The sequence below is a fragment of the Furipterus horrens genome, unplaced genomic scaffold (genome assembly GCF_987537825.1).
Source record: "Furipterus horrens unplaced genomic scaffold, mFurHor1.1.pri manual_scaffold_16, whole genome shotgun sequence".
In the NCBI taxonomy this organism is placed as follows: domain Eukaryota; kingdom Metazoa; phylum Chordata; class Mammalia; order Chiroptera; family Furipteridae; genus Furipterus; species Furipterus horrens.
Window position 1 is genome coordinate 10,721,455 of NW_028327186.1, and position 15,760 is coordinate 10,737,214.

At 43.4% G+C, this 15,760-nt stretch overlaps 1 protein-coding gene and 1 non-coding gene across 2 annotated transcripts; both read left to right on the top strand.

The window, feature by feature from the left end:
- The first annotated feature begins 230 nt into the window (after positions 1–230).
- Positions 231–14,536, top strand: BTBD1 (BTB domain containing 1). Its single transcript, XM_090263688.1, has 8 exons — positions 231–724; positions 1,629–1,785; positions 4,533–4,677; positions 5,431–5,628; positions 7,667–7,859; positions 12,359–12,446; positions 13,538–13,684; positions 14,358–14,536. The coding sequence occupies exons 1-8, from the start codon at positions 315–317 to the stop codon at positions 14,511–14,513; spliced, it is 1,494 nt and encodes a 497-aa protein (XP_090119814.1). The 5' UTR covers positions 231–314; the 3' UTR covers positions 14,514–14,536.
- Positions 8,773–8,900, top strand: LOC149992103 (small nucleolar RNA SNORA19). Its single transcript, XR_016508550.1, has one exon. It is a non-coding gene; the product is annotated as a small nucleolar RNA SNORA19 (small nucleolar RNA).
- Positions 14,537–15,760: the final 1,224 nt, after the last annotated feature.

Here is a 15,760-nt window from a genome sequence, read left to right on the forward strand (position 1 = left end):
TCTCCCCTCCCTCCCGCCGGCTGCCTTGGCCTTGCCCTCGGCCCTCTCTCCCTCCAGGTGAGAAACTCCTCGTGGGGCGGCCCTGGCGCTGTTGGTGGGGTCCCCGCAGGGACGCGGGAGGCGGGAGCTGCGCGCGCCCCCGCTGGGCCGCTGCGCGGGGGCGGGGCCTGGGCGCGCGCATGGGCGCGCGCACGCTGCCCGGCTGACGGGCGCGCGCGGCTCCCGGAAGTGCCTTCCCGGAAGGCTCGGCGGCGGCGATGGCGGCCGGGCATTGGGCGCGCTCTCCGTAGCCCGAGCAGCCGCGCCGCGGGAGGATGGCCTCGCTCGGGCCGGCCGATCCGGGCGAGCAGAGCCCGGGATCCGAGGGGGAGGTGGGCGCCGCGGGGCCGCCCCCGCCCCCGCCCCCGCCCCCTCTGGGGCCCCTGCTCCCCCTGCAGCGGGAGCCGCTGTACAACTGGCAGGCGACCAAGGCGTCACTGAAGGAGCGCTTCGCCTTCCTCTTCAACTCGGAGCTGCTGAGCGATGTGCGCTTCGTGTTGGGCAAGGGCCGCGGTGCGGCCGCCGCCGCCGCCGCCGGGGGCCCGCAGCGCATCCCCGCGCACCGCTTCGTGCTGGCGGCCGGCAGCGCCGTCTTCGACGCCATGTTCAACGGCGGCATGGCCACCACGTCCGCCGAGATCGAGCTGCCCGATGTGGAGCCCGCCGCCTTCCTGGCGCTGCTGAGGTGAGCGGCCCGCGGCCTTGGGCTGACCTTGGCCGGGACTCAGGGAGCACGACGTCCGGCCGATCGGCGGCCTCAGGGGCGCCGGGGTGCCCACGTCGCGTCCGTGCCGTTCCCACAGCGCGCGCTGCCCCGACGGCGCGTTCGCCAAGCTCTGTGTTTTGGGTGAGGGGAGGGGACTAGCTGGCAGCCCTGTCGGGTCACCTTTTCCCGTTCCTGACGCCGCGACCCCGTTTTCACTGGCGCGGAGGGTCGTCGTTACTCGCCCGGAGAGCGGGTGCCCACGTAGCGGGTGCGGACGCCGTCGCTGCGGCTGGGAGGCGAGCCCTGCCCTCCGAGTGGGTTTGGGTTCTTGGTTTGGATTAGATTGACTTTTGAATAATTTTCCTTTATGGAAGGGAGCTACTAGTAGGACGTTATTACTTTTTATTGACAACAGTCCACTCGGAGTGGGGAGAGAATAGGGGTTGTTTTCCACAATTTTACAGAGGGGACCGAGGCCCAGAAAAGGCAGGTGCCTGGCGGGAGGGAGCGGAGCCAGTTCACGTCCAAGACCAGCTGGCGGGAGCCTCCGGCGGCCCCGTGTTGTTGGGAAAACAGCAGCCGCGGGGGGTGCCCAGGTCACTGGAGCAGAGCCCGCAGCTCAGTCAGGAAGGTCAGTCGGAGATGGAATTCAGCCTTCACACCAGTCGGAACGACAAGTCAGGGAAAGAAAACATTTACAGCGCATTCCCAGAGAACGTTGAACCTCATTAGCATGAAAAGTGCCACTTAGGAGGGAAGGACTTTTCCTCTTCACTTCCGGTTCCTCTGTAAAATAGGGAGATGACCCCCCTCTGGGGGTCGGGTGAGAATAAAGGGAGACGCGGGTGTGTGACCATGTCTGCGATGTCCCATTGCTTTCCAGATTTCTGTATTCAGACGAAGTTCAGATTGGCCCGGAAACAGTTATGACCACTTTCTATACCGCGAAGAAGTACGCAGTCCCAGCCTTGGAAGCACACTGCGTGGAATTTCTCACCAAACATCTTAGGGCGGATAACGCCTTTATGTTGCTCACGCAGGTACGGCAGTGCGCCTAAGGAGTGGACCCTTGTAGCTTGAACAGTTAACTGTAACTATATGTCAATATTTACTATTTCCTGGTGAATTAGTTCCAGGTCATTATTTTAAGGTAAATGGAATTATTCTTACAGTCCCATTCAGGGAACTGTATCAGATTTAAGTGATTTTAGAATAGAAGAGGTATCAGAGCTAATACATTGTCATATAGGTAAAGGGATGAAATGAGTAGGACGCTCTGACTCAAAGTTACGTAGCTATTTAGGACTGGAGTTGGGGTTCAGGTCTCACGTGGTTCCAGCTATGATTGAGAGAACGGTAGCATGAAGTTTTCTGATCGTTTCTGTTCACAATTTTTGTTGGATCTGAAATAAGCAAAAGTTCCAGAATTGCCTCTTTGAGCAGCAAGGGTTAACAAAGATCCCTGTGGGACAGAAAGAAACTTCTCAGTGCCTTGCTGATCTGAGAGCCCAATATTACACCAAATTTTTCATTGGTGGGGTCATGTGAGTTAGTTAACAAACTGTTTTGTGAACTTCTTGTTCCTGCCAAGTGAGTCACTTTGAAATGAGCCTGTTCATTTTCACTGGAGAAGAACCAGCTCCACTCTTAACACAAAGGGCCAGGAGACGGTGCCAGCATGATTGACACAGGGAAAGACAGTATGAAGTGATACAGTCACGGTGATATTTTATCAGCGGTCATGCCAGGCTCGAAGTCAGAAACTTGATATTGCCTGTATAACCTGAGTGCCTGAAGCGTGACTACTCTGAATAAAGTAATTCTTACAAAAAATTGTTTTTCCTACAGGGAAAGATGAATTTTTCCACAAACACTAAAAATATAGTTGAGTTGGCCATTTAAAATATTTGCTCATATTAGAATTTTACTTGTTAAAAATGTACTGGTTTTTACATTTTAAAAATATAGGAACTATGATCCCAGACAGGATCCTATGCTGGAAGGATCAGTGAGATAAAAACATTTTGGGGTCAGTTGACAAAACTGCAGACAGACAGTAGATAAAAATACTGTGTTCTCATTTACCCAGCTTAGCACTGATAATAGAGTATCTTTACTCTTAGGAAATACATATTGAAATATTTAAGGGTGAGGTTTATAATGTATGTAATTTATTCTCAAATGGTTCAGGCCTCCCCATAGACACACACACCCATATATAATATAAAATATACATTGCCTGTTTTGTAGTGCACTACATATTTTAATCTTTAATGAACCCTCTAGGTTATATAAGGCAGACATTATTATCCCACATATATATCTACATATATCATTTCTTATACAGATTTTATATTTCTGTTTAGGGCCAAAGTTTATTAAAAATTTGACTAAGCAAATGAATACAAATAGGCTTGGTATATAATCTAACAAGAGCATTTGAAAACATATTTGAGTATTCTGTAATTTTAAGAGATGTTCTGATTCAACTATATATGTGTGTTTCTATGTATAAATATAATTATGAGTCATATATTAGATCTATATATTTGAAATATAAGCCAGTGTGTTTAATGCATTCGTCTCCCCTATAAAACACAGATAACTTCTTAGTATAGGTGTGTTTATCTTTTGTTCAGTAGCCTCTGAGTTCGTGAATCCTTTGAAAATGAGTTTTACTTTAAAACTAAATGAAGACTCATCAGCCACACTATAAATTATGGTGTCACTGGCGGTGTGGTTAGCTGGTTGGCAGTATTCTCAGCAGGATTTTGCACCACCTGGCACGACCACCTCTGAGCATTTGGTGTTTGTCCGTACTGTTCAGTTACACTGCTCCCCCGAGGCCAGCGTGAAAGAATCACCTACCTGTCGGCACATCTCCTTTCTCAGTGCTGTGGTTTTTAAAATCTCTTTTCAGTTTAGATTCCACTCCCCGTCTCTTCTGCTTCTTAACTTTTTTAAAAAAATTAAAATATGCATTCTGATAAAGCACCTCTAACCTTGACTTCTGACTTCTTCAAGCCTAGATTAGATTTGCTGGAATCATACAGCCTGTTCTGTTTTGCTCAATATATACTGGGGCTTCTTTGGCTTTTTGTTAAGTCTGTGGGGGTCGTTCATATGATCGTGAACAGTTGTAGATTTTCATTTTCATTGTAGATTTTCATTCCTATTGTTGTATAATATTCCATCATGGAATCCCATGAATTTATTTATTTGTTCTTCTGTCATTTGGCCTAGTTTTTGGTTCGTTCCCAGAGCCTTCATACTCTAAAAGTCATGTACTTTATTTTCTCCCAGCAATCAAGACAGGAAATGTGGGAGAAATCTGATCTGTTTGTACCAGTACACTGACAATTGATAGTGTTTAGTGAAAAGATCCTAAGACTTGGCTTTGCACCCCGGCTTTGCAACATAACTAGCTTGATGTTAGGCAAGTCAGAACACCTCTCTGAGCTTCTGTCTCCATCTGGAAATTGGGCAATAATGTCTTCCTTGCCTAACGCAAGGTGTTCGTCAATGATTAAAATAAGTAATGCGTGAGAAAGCAGGCGGTGTGTGTTACATACAAGCATGTGAAAATACAGGTGATGGGGCCGGTAGTGCTGATGTGAATTTGGTGTCTCAGCAGGACAGGTGTACTTCCAGCTTTTTATTTGTGATTGCGGAATGAAAAGTTGTATTAAGAATATCTAGATGTTAAAACTACATTTAAAGTAGGTGTTTTTACGTAGTTGGTAATTATACCGTTTACAGTATTAACTTTGCCAATGGCTGCTCAAAGATAACTGGAAACAAAATAGGTGTCCTTTCCTGTGTTCAGGCGCGACTGTTTGACGAACCTCAGCTCGCCACCCTTTGTCTGGACACCATAGACAGAAGCACAATGGACGCCATCAGCGCGGAAGGGTTCACTGACATTGACATAGGTGAGCTCGCTGTGAGTTCCGGTTCACCTGCAAGTACAGCAGCGCCCTGTCCCTCGGCCTTGGCGGGCCAGCTGTTTTTAAAATAGGGTGTTTGGGCTTTTTTTCCCAAGTGCTCTAAGCCTACCCCTTTAAGATTTTTGCTTTCTTTATTTTAGTGAGATGTTCCTTAAAGTCTTAACTACCCATACCTTTTAAAAGATGTCAAATCTTATAAATATTCATTGACTGCTCACATATGCACGACATTGTGTATTCGAGGGTTCTGTAAAAAAAAGAAATACAAAGAAAGGTAAGATATAATTTTTCTTAGGCAAACTCATCTGTTTGGAGAATCAGGGAACAAACACGTTAAAGTAAGACTTAAGACATCAATAGAAGAGATATATAGAAAATAATTACTATGTAAATTAAAATATGAAGAGGTCACCTCAAGTTGGAGCAGTGTTAGGAAAATCTTGGCAGAGGAGGTTCTGATGATGACTCTAGATAAGGAAGAGGGGAGGGCGTTAGCGATAAGGGAACCACGTGAACATGCGTGTGTGGAGGAAGGGAAGGGAAAGGCAAGTTAAAGCCATGCATGGTTTTACTCTGTGTAGACCATTGCAGAATAATAATTGAAAATAAGTAAACTGTAGCGTCTGTAGTTTTAAGTAACCTGTTTTGAGATATGAAAACGTAATATAAGCAAGTTTGTCAGTATTGTTCCGTGAAAGATCGAGCTATTCCTAATTCACTTTTGTTTTTTACCTGTAGACACACTCTGCGCAGTTCTAGAAAGGGACACACTTAGCATTAGAGAAAGTCGACTGTTTGGAGCTATCGTGCGATGGGCGGAAGCCGAGTGTCAAAGACAACAACTGCCTGTGACTTTTGGAAACAAACAGAAAGTTCTAGGAAAAGCTCTGTCCTTGATCCGGTTCCCCCTGATGACCATTGAGGAGTTTGCAGCAGGTAAGGCGCTCACTGGGCCAGAATCTATTTGAAACTTTGAATAGCTAGCCAGCCAGTCTGTGCAAGAGAGGAGAAGAAACTCTTATTGAGGACTAGTCACTCTTGTAGTTACATGATGTGTATATGTGCATTTGTGTGTATAATTTTATTTAATTCTAACAGTCCTTCAGGATAATATTATCAGTTATATATGTTACATTTTATATGTATTTACAAATATATAAAAGGATATCTTACGGGTCAGAGAGCCAAACCTGAGAGGGGTGAAGTGCCTCCCCGAGGTAATAGTGCTTATAAAACGCCTGCAGTTTCCGTTTGACTCTTGAGTCTCTTAGCAGCCCCCTCTGCTTGATTCCCTGGCCTCAGTTTCCGCTGGCTTGTGCGTAACTTCGGCGCCAGCAGTGCAGAAGCCACGCGCAAAGCGTCGGTCTTCTTTCTCTGTCCCACCCCTTTTGCGGGACCGCCGTGTGGTCGCCTTGGGAGCTGTGGATTCCAGTTCCTGTCCCTTCGGTCAAATGGGGACAACTGTCATTTCTGGGCTGCCCATTTCTGTTGGGCAGTTGTGCCCTGTGAGGCAAATCAGCATGTGTCCCCGGGGGGGCAGGTGCTGACTGGTCCCGGGCTTCACCCCCACACGCTCCCCTTCCCGGGCGCTGCCTGCCTCCCGCTCTGTGTGCTTGAAGTGGCCACGTGTGCACAGCGTCCACAGTCACGTCAGCCTACCCCCTCCTCCTGTGACGTGTTTGCGGTCAGATAACCCTTTTCCCCAAGTTAGCGCCGTGTTTTAATGGGGAGTCCCCTTTCTTTTCTCGGTTTTGCTATTGTGTGTGTCGGCTTTACTCTATTTTCTCTCCAGAGACTTGGAAATTACAAACTTCGCATTTACCTTTTCCCCCTTCATTTTCTCAATTCTGCATTTCATAATAAGGTAATATTTGTCGACCTTCCCCATTTAGGACAGGAATGTTAGGATGGTGAGTTCTTGCCCTCAGCCCTTCCAGGCCGCCTCACAGGCCTGAACACACATGCACTCCACATGCAGCGACAGCCCCTGCGTGGGACACGCCTCTGGGCCGGGTGGCTTTCGGTGCTTGTCACCTGCTCTGGTGTCGCAGGCCTTCCCGACTCCTTTATTTTGGTTCGCCCGTCTGTTACCTGGAATGTGTCTCTGATTGCTTTCTTCAGGTAGGCATTTGGTCCTTATCTGAGAATGCTTTTCACGATCTGAAGACTTATTTTTTAACAAAGGAAATTTTATTATAGTCTTGAATTATGGCATTATCTTATTTCTTATTGTTGGTTCTTCAGGAACACAATGTCTAAAAATCGGGGTTTTCATTAAAATTTGATTTTATGGCTTCCTAAACCAAGTTTCTCCTTTATCAGCCATTTATTTTTGCAGCTTTTTAATTTTAAATTTAGTTTTGCAGTCTCTTATTTAGATTGTTTTTAACCAGCTTGGGAGGGTTCTCTTGGCCTCTTCTGTGAGGATCAGTCTTTATTTCTGGTTGGAATTTTCCTGTTCTCAGAAACAGCGAATGGGGGACTAGAAGGTATATGTGCAGCTTTCATGGCTCTTCCGGCGTTAACTTCTGCCCTCTGCTGAGTGAAAGCCTGTTCTATCTGCTTCCCCCTCTGAATAAATTCCATTGTTCAGATGATGACCTCAGGCAGGTATTAGTTGGGGAAAGGAGGGAGCCAGCGCCCCGGCCGCGTGGAAGGGCTCGTTCCCTTCTGTGGTACTCAGAGTCAGTGAGTGTGGAGAAAGAGCCAGACTTTCATCTAAGCTTGGATTTATTAATGATTTCACTTATTTCATTTTTTAATTAATGGTTTTAACACATACATTTTATTAGATTACCCTTGCGTGGATTTAGGACAACTTTAGACATGTGCTAAAATTACGCGTGCTGAGATTTGTCTCGCTCATTGTTGCTGTACATCTTCCGGACTTGAGTTCACAATCTTAGTGGAGTATTAGAGCGAGGACCTGAAATCAGGGCGCTTTCATTGGGGTTTCTGGTTTTACCCCCCTCAGGCCCTGCTCAGTCTGGAATTCTGTCAGATCGTGAAGTGGTGAATCTCTTCCTCCATTTCACTGTCAACCCTAAACCCCGAGTGGACTATGTGGACCGACCAAGGTGCTGCCTGCGGGGCAAGGAGTACAGCATCAACCGGTTCCAGCAGGTAGAGAGCCGCTGGGGCTACAGCGGGACGAGCGACCGGATCAGGTACCTGTCCCGGGGCGGCTGGGGGCTGGGCGGCTGCTAGCCTCCCGCAGCGGGACATGTGAACCCACGTTATATTTTATACTTTGTTTGACACACTGACCGCTTAGTACAAGAATCAGGAAGTCCGTGAGGTGTACTGGCCTCCTCGCTGAGTTGTGAGGAAGCCAGTGAAGTAAGAAAGGACTGGACTGGGCCTCTGGGACGTGAATTCCATTTGGATTGCCGCTGCGGGGATCTGAGGTCGAGACCTTGACCGATCGAACACTTTTTACAGTCTTAAGGCTACAATTTATTTAATGCATTTAATAATCTTACTCTGTTCAGTGTGAGCTGTTTCTTTACGCAGCTATTGCGTGGAAAATATCTCAGTATATACATTTATAAAAGCTTTGAAAGGGGAAAGAACATCTCAAAAGATGAATGTGTATAATCTTGTTAGGAATTTATCTTTGTTCTATTGTGTTTCTTTAGGTTAAATGTCAAAACAGAACAAGTACCAGTTTTCATAAAACCAGTATTCACTTATTTAAAAGTACTTTTGTATGAAACTAGAAACTAATAATAAGTTTGTCAAAAATGGGACTCCGAGGGGATAAGGAGCCTTATAAATATTGGAATAAAATGGAAATTAAAAATGCGTTTGTGGATTATTTAGTAGTCATTCACAGTGAGAGTCCTATATCTGAAAACTCATGCAGGACAAAGTGTCACAGAAGAAAAGTCCTAATAGACTACTTTTACTAAATAAGAGTAGAAATAATTTAAGCATTCAAAAAAAGAGAGAAAGGAAACAGGTAAATGTAGAAATTAATGAATTAAAAATACTAGAATTGATAAATCCATAAGCTGATTCCTTAAACAGATCAATAAAATAAGTAGACCTCTGGCAAAGATAATAAAGAAAACAAACTGAATGCACATTTCATTGACCTGCTTTCTCGTATGTGTGAGCAGTGTTATTTCTTATGTGCTATACAAATAGTTGAAGGTTAATTAGCAGTATAACTAGATAGTAATGCTGCCAGTCTCCTTCCGACAAATTAAAAAAAAAAAAAAAGAAAACAAACTCATATTTAGAAATAATGGGAGTAGAACCGTGTACTGAGGAGATTTTTATTTTAATTTTGGGTTTACTCTATGTTAATAAATTGAACGTCTTGATGGAATGGATCATTTTATAGGCAAATATAAATTATCAAAATTGACTGAAGAAGAAAGCCTGACTAGACCCATTACCATGGAAGAAATTAAAAGTTATCAAAGAACTGTCCCTTCACAAGGTGGTTTTTACAGGTGAGTTTTATCAAAACTTCAAGGAATAGATCATTTCCTTGAGCATTAAAAAAAGAAAATGCTTATTGGTTAATTATTGAAAGAACTATAACCCTTACACAGGAATCTGACAAGTCAAAAAATTTGTAGCTCAGATTCACTTACACAGAGGAAGAAAGTCAATGTAAAATATTAGCATATTGATGGTTGGCAGTATCTTGGAAAAATAATACTGTATGCGTAGATAGAGTTTATCTGTAGATTGAAAGAATGGTTCAGTATTAGGAAATACATTAATATAATTCACCACAGTAGCAGATCAAAGAAGAAAAACAATTTGATTATTTTAATACCTGTCAAAAAGACTTGATAAAATTGCACCTTCATTCCACAAATCATTGGCAGACCAGGTCTCAGAATACAGCTTTAAGATGATGGCCTATTGAAACCTTGAGAAAGGGAAACCTTGCTGTGGCAGCGGTGGTCCAGTCTCATAGTTACAGCAGGTGTGTCCCCACTTGGATTCCGATGGGACACCCGAGAGCTGGGGCTCTGTTCTGGGAGGCTGTCCTAAGCCCTGCAGTGAATCGTGTGCCCCTGAACCTCTGTGAGAGCCAAAGCCGCCCTGGGGCTTTTGGGAAGAGCTGGCCTCCCCAAGCAACCTCCGCGTCAGTAAAAGCATATTCGAACCAATAAGAGAACAGTGACCACATATAAAATATATATGCAGAACCAGCGATGTTCCTCTGTGTCACCAAAATTCATTACAGAGGTGGATGGTCGTGATAGTTCACAACAGGGTGAATGTACTTAGTGCTTAAAATGGTTAAGGCGGTACATTTTCTTATGTTTTGCCACAGTACAGAAATGAAAACGTTTATGTTTTCTGTTAGAATATTGAGTAAAACAGATTCCACTTAGAATAGTAACAAGTAACAAAGTAGTGGGATTAAACTCTGTAAGAAATGTACAGTGTAGTGAGTGAGCACTTTGACTGGAACCAGACAGTGTCTTTCCAAACCAACCATATACGTTAGCAGTACCTCTCGAAAGTCATGAGTTTTTGTTGGGGCGGAGTGGCTTGGAAAAATTATTCTAAATTTGTCTGAAAGAATAAATGTTTCTTTTTTAAAAAGAGTGGTGTGGATCAAACATAAGCATTGTAAAGCTCTAATATATTAGTATCACATGGAAGATACTACAGAGTTCAGAAACTGACCTAAGAGAGCTTTTAGATTGTGAGGGAAAGATTAACCACTGGGATCAGAAAAAGATCCTTACCGATGCCAGCTACCAATAATTATATAAATTAAAATTTTAACATTAAAAAAAAAGCCATGAACAGGAGACTGTTTATTGTGAGTATGAGATAGACCTCTTTTAAACTTGGCATAGATCATAATTTGACTCCAGAGAACTCAAAACTTTTACGTCCAAAACCACCATGAAGTTAAAAGATAAATGGCAAACAGGAAGCTCTGTGTAATGGGTGTTACCGACAGAACACAAATAACTATATAACATCTTTCAGAGGGAAATGGGAAAACAACGTGAGTGGGTATTTCATTAAAGAGAAATTCCAGGAGCCAGGGAACATGAGGGAATGCATCAACTCAGTAATAATCAAAGGCGCATAAACAAAACTTGTTAAATCATCTGTTTCTCACCGGCAGAAAGAAATGAAAATACTCGTGGTTGCTGAGGGCGAGACAGAAATGATTTTCATTTCTTGTGTACGTAGAGGGTTTGATGTTGAGTCAAAGCCTTAAGAATATGCCTTCCATTTTCCCCGGCAATTCTGCTTCCGGGAACTTATCCTCAGGAAATGACGAAGGCTCTGCAGGACGATTTAGTTGTCAGATTGTTCATCATGACGTTGTTATATATTGACAAAAACGGCAGATAACCTAGACTGTCTAACAGGCAGGGGTTATTTAAATATAATGCGTTGGCACTAGTCTTTTACCTTTTTTACATGAAAAAGAAGATGTAAAAATATATTCTACCATAATTTTAAAAAGCATACATACATGTTCATAGAAAAAAAGTCTGTTTTCTGTTGTTAAAAACTAGAATGAAAAGCCTGAAAAGGAAAATGTACCAAAGGATCAAGGGAGGTTATCTCTGGATGGTGGACTCAGAGAGCCTTAAAAATTGTCCCTGTTTAGTTGCATTTCCTACTTTTTAACAGACTATTCTGTTGGTTTTTTTATAGTAAGAAAAATATATAAATTCCCCATTAAAATTTGTTTCAGGTAGTTAGTCCTCATGCTGTCCTGGGAGTTTTACATAGTGGTAAGGTCACGGGCTTCTGACCCAGGGTGACCTGGAATTGTGTCCCAGCTCTGCCACAGCTTTTGACAGGACAGGTTGGTTTCTCTAAACCTCAGTTTCTTCAACCATGAAAACCGGATAATGAAAATAGTGCTGTGTTAGTTAATTCATAGCGCTGTTACGATGCTTCGTGGGAGTAAACCTGTAAACAACTGAAGCTCGGGGCCGGCCCAGGACACACTCTAAGGCGGTGGTTTTAGCTCTCACGGCCACACTGGACCTGCGTGTCGCTCTAATGTGAAATCTCATGCTCGTTCACCTCTGCGAGTTAGGTCCTGTCCCCCATCGCCCACCGCGAGCATTGCGTCACCGCAGCCTGCGTCCGTCACAGCTCTCCCCACAGTTGCAGTGATTTATTCCTTTCTGTGTTTGTCACCAGTGCCCTCCGTTAGGCTGTAAGTGCAGGAGGGGCCAAGACTGCCTTGCTGGCTATCATTTCCCCAGGGGCAGGCACCAGCCCTGAGCCTGCTGGGCCCTCAGTGAGTGCCGTCGAGTGGATGGATTGTCCCTGTTGGGGACGCTGCGCTTCAGGCCGGTGGCTGGCACGTCCTTGCTCATGGAGGAGATGTGCAAACAAACGGGACAGAGTCACCTTTACAAGAAGAGTGGGTATTTAGCTTAAATAAATCCCTTTGTCTCAAAAATGTACAGAAAACAGGTTCTACTTTAGTTCCCATTAAGTTAATATTTATTTTAGAAAGAGTGGTGTGTTTTTTTTTGTTTGTTTTTTTGTAAACAGATGGCATTTTTAAGGATGTATGATTTGTGATAGTTTTCCTTTTTATGAGCAAAATTAGACATTCTGGGTAACACTTTAAAAAGTTGATAAGCCTTTAGAATCCGAATGCTTACTGAGTGATGTACGTTATTTTATATTTGATTCCTTCTCTCAGGTTCACAGTTAATAGAAGAATCTCTATAGTCGGATTTGGCTTATATGGATCTATTCACGGTCCCATGGATTATCAAGTGAATATACAGGTACGCTTTTTCTCCCCACCCTGCCTCTTCTTGAAATATAACAGACCTGTAATTTTACCATAAGATACTATTTTGACAAAATCCAACTTTTCAAAGTAGTTATAAAAGGAATCTGAAAGCCTCTTAGTAGCATTTTAAGCCTAGAGTGTTCTGTCTTACAGTTGAGCTAAAACATCAGGTTTCAGGTGGCACGCCAGGCTCACTTTTATAAACTGAACACACATGTGTGACCAGCAGCCAGCTCAAGGAACAGGCACGCTGCACCCCAGGACCCCCCCCCGCGGTCCCCCCAGTCGCCGTCTCGGCAGAGTTGACCGTTGTCCCGATCTTACAGCATACATGGCTTCGGGCTGCCTTACTTTTACTGGTTTTATGTGCCATTTGCAGAAAGGCAGGGTTGTGACCCTTGGCCTCAGCACATGCTATTTCCTTGGACAGGACACCTTTCTCTTGTGACCCAGTCAGCTCTGACTTGAGTTGTTAAAACTGTCAACTCGGGGGCCTCATCCCTTCCTCACAAAATCAGTGCTTTCTCTGTTCAGCCACTTGGCCTCATGCGCGGCCCTCTGCCGCAGGGACCAGGCTGCAGCGTCACCGCGCGGCTTCTCTAGTGACCAGAAGCTCCTCAAGGGTGTCCCTCAGGGCCTGGCACTGATGTGGGACTAAAGGGGAAACACAGAGTTTTTACATGTCTGAATACTGCATCTCAGATCATTTTAATTTCAGAAAGATAACATTTAGAATTTCCTAGTGATAAGACATACACTAGCAAGGAGTAAAGGCTCAGTTCCCCCAGGTATCTAAAATCCATGCCTTCTAAAAATCCCTTTCCTAGGCCATCTATCTGTAATGGAAGCCTCTTTCCCCTGCAGCCCAGACCGTTCCTGACGTCCCCCATCCTTACTGCGACTAGGGATAGCCGTCTTCTGCCTGCACAGTTAAAGCTATCGTTAATCGTGGTGGTTAGAGACAAGTAGAGAAAAACTTTAACACGGAGATGTAGTCTATTCTGCTGTCCCTAAAGGCTCTATATTTTCCATGAAACTTGGTTTCAGCAGTCTTAACTTAACATTCTCTTTTAAAAATGACAGATCATTGAATATGAGAAAAAACAAACCCTGGGACAGAACGATACTGGATTTAGTTGTGATGGGAGCGCCAGCACGTTCAGGGTCATGTTCAAGGAGCCCATAGAGATCCTGCCCAACGTGTGCTACACAGCGTGTGCGACCCTCAAAGTAAGTCGTCCCGAGGCTGCGGATGTCGGGCCGTGGGGCCCACGGTTTCCTCCGGCATGTCACGGAGAGTATGTTTCAGGGAAGCGGAGAGTCGTGACAGGAAAGTCTTTTAGGAGGAGGGGCAGGCGGTCTGGGGAAAGATGTGCCTCTCAGCACAGCTCTGCTCTGAAGAAAATGGTTCTTTATTAAGAAGTGGCTCTTTGTTTGAGCAGGAGGTTGAGTGTTTGACAGAGATAAAGTAACTATTTAAAATGTTTTTTATTTAATTGATTTTTGAGAGAGAGAGAGAGAGAGAGAGAGAGAGAGAGAGACCAAGAGACATCAACTTGTTTATATTCATTCATTGGTTGATTCTTGCATCTGCCCACACCAGAGAATGCACCGCAGCCCTGGGGTATTGGGATGATGCTCCAGCCAGCTAAGCTACCCAGCCAGGGCATAGCTATTTCCTTAAAACCATCACTGTTCTCTAATAGTTGAGCTCTCTAGTCCATCTATTCAATCACTAATTAGCTTTGTAGCAATAACGTCATTTTTTATTAAATGACTTGGCATGAAGTTTTATACAGAAGCCATAAGGCAACCTACTAGATCATTAATCAGATTAAAACACCACCTTAAATTGAGCATTTATTAAAGGGAAATGACTAATGAAACTTTCGTTCTCATTTAGGGTCCCGATTCCCACTACGGCACAAAGGGACTGAAGAAGATAGTGCATGAAACACCTGTTAGCAAGACTGTTTTCTTCTTTTTTATTTCCCCTGGCAATAATAATGGCACTTCCATAGAAGATGGACAAATACCAGAAATAATATTTTATACATAATTTAGCATTATAATACATTCTGGCTAAGTCTCAAAGGCATAAAAAAACTGGCCACAAAAAGTTTGAGTCTTATGAATATTTATAATTCTAAGATAAACATTTTAGTTTCTCAGAGGAGATAGATACATGTTTAGTTAAATCTGCATAATTTAAAGGCAGATTTTCCATTTTCTTATAACCTTAGGGCAAAAGAAAACTGGGTTTAATTGTTTAAAAAAGACAACTATTTCAGCTTTATCTTGTGTCATTTTGTAGATGAGCTGAATTGCGATCTTTCAGCAGTTTTATAACGGAAAGATTTTTGTTTTGTATAGCTGGTTTGTTTTGTTTGAACTGTTTTGCAGTTAGATGAAATGACAGAGGTCAGGATTCCTATAGAATTCCTATTCACTCAAATAGCTGATTTCAGACAGTTAAGAAAACTGACCTTCTATTTGGAGTTTTGAAATATCTGGTTGTTAGCATTTGGAGTATTGCTAGAAATAGGCCTAGTATATGCCCAAGAAAATTTTCAATGCATTTACAGGAGAGGGTATTTTGTAATAGTATAGTAATGTGTTACATAATACAGCTTTAAACTACAAATGGAGTTTGTACAAATTTGCAATAATTGATATAAACAAAGGATCTAAAGGTATAGTCTAAGACTAGATTACCTGTCACCGAATCGCACTGCTAGACCCTTCTGCCCGGGTGGGGGATCCTGCGGAGTGTCCCAGGGTAGAGATGGGGTGCGGGTGATGGCGGTGACGGGTGAACACACACACTAGAAACAGAGCAAAATACTGACATTTCCAACAGAATCACTCCTGCTGAAGTGACACCAGACTTTGTCACCTGCACAGTTCTGTCCAGAAGTAAAATATGTTTAATATTTATGACCTCAAATGTTAGAGGTGCAGTTGTGTGAGGAAAGGATAGGAAGTATAGGTGGCAGAATGACATTTATACACTTTTTATAAAGCAAAATTTTTATATAAATAACATTCTTTTTTCTTATGATAGCAATTACCTTATAAAAACATATGTACATTGATGGTATATCAACTAGTTGTGGAAGATGATTAAAAATCACAATTCTTTTAAGTATCCAATAGAATTAATTGTTTCTAAATAATGGCAATTAGGATATCAAAGTCTTTCATTTAAAGTAGTATTTCACTTTCTGTTTTAAAGAAGGTAGTGTGATATGCTTGTGGCAGAGGTGTCTTAACTGAAGAAAAGGGAATTTTTTCTCTCCCGGGTAC

What these genes read in the sequence shown, in the direction of transcription:
- BTBD1 (XM_090263688.1), top strand. Translation starts at nt 315, where the DNA reads ATGGCCTCGCTCGGGCCGGCCGATCCGGGCGAGCAGAGCCCGGGATCC. An exon ending in GCCTTCCTGGCGCTGCTGAG is followed by an intron (nt 725 to 1,628) that starts GTGAGCGGCCCG and finishes ATTGCTTTCCAG; the next exon opens with ATTTCTGTATTCAGACGAAG. An exon ending in CATTGAGGAGTTTGCAGCAG is followed by an intron (nt 5,629 to 7,666) that starts GTAAGGCGCTCA and finishes TACCCCCCTCAG; the next exon opens with GCCCTGCTCAGTCTGGAATT.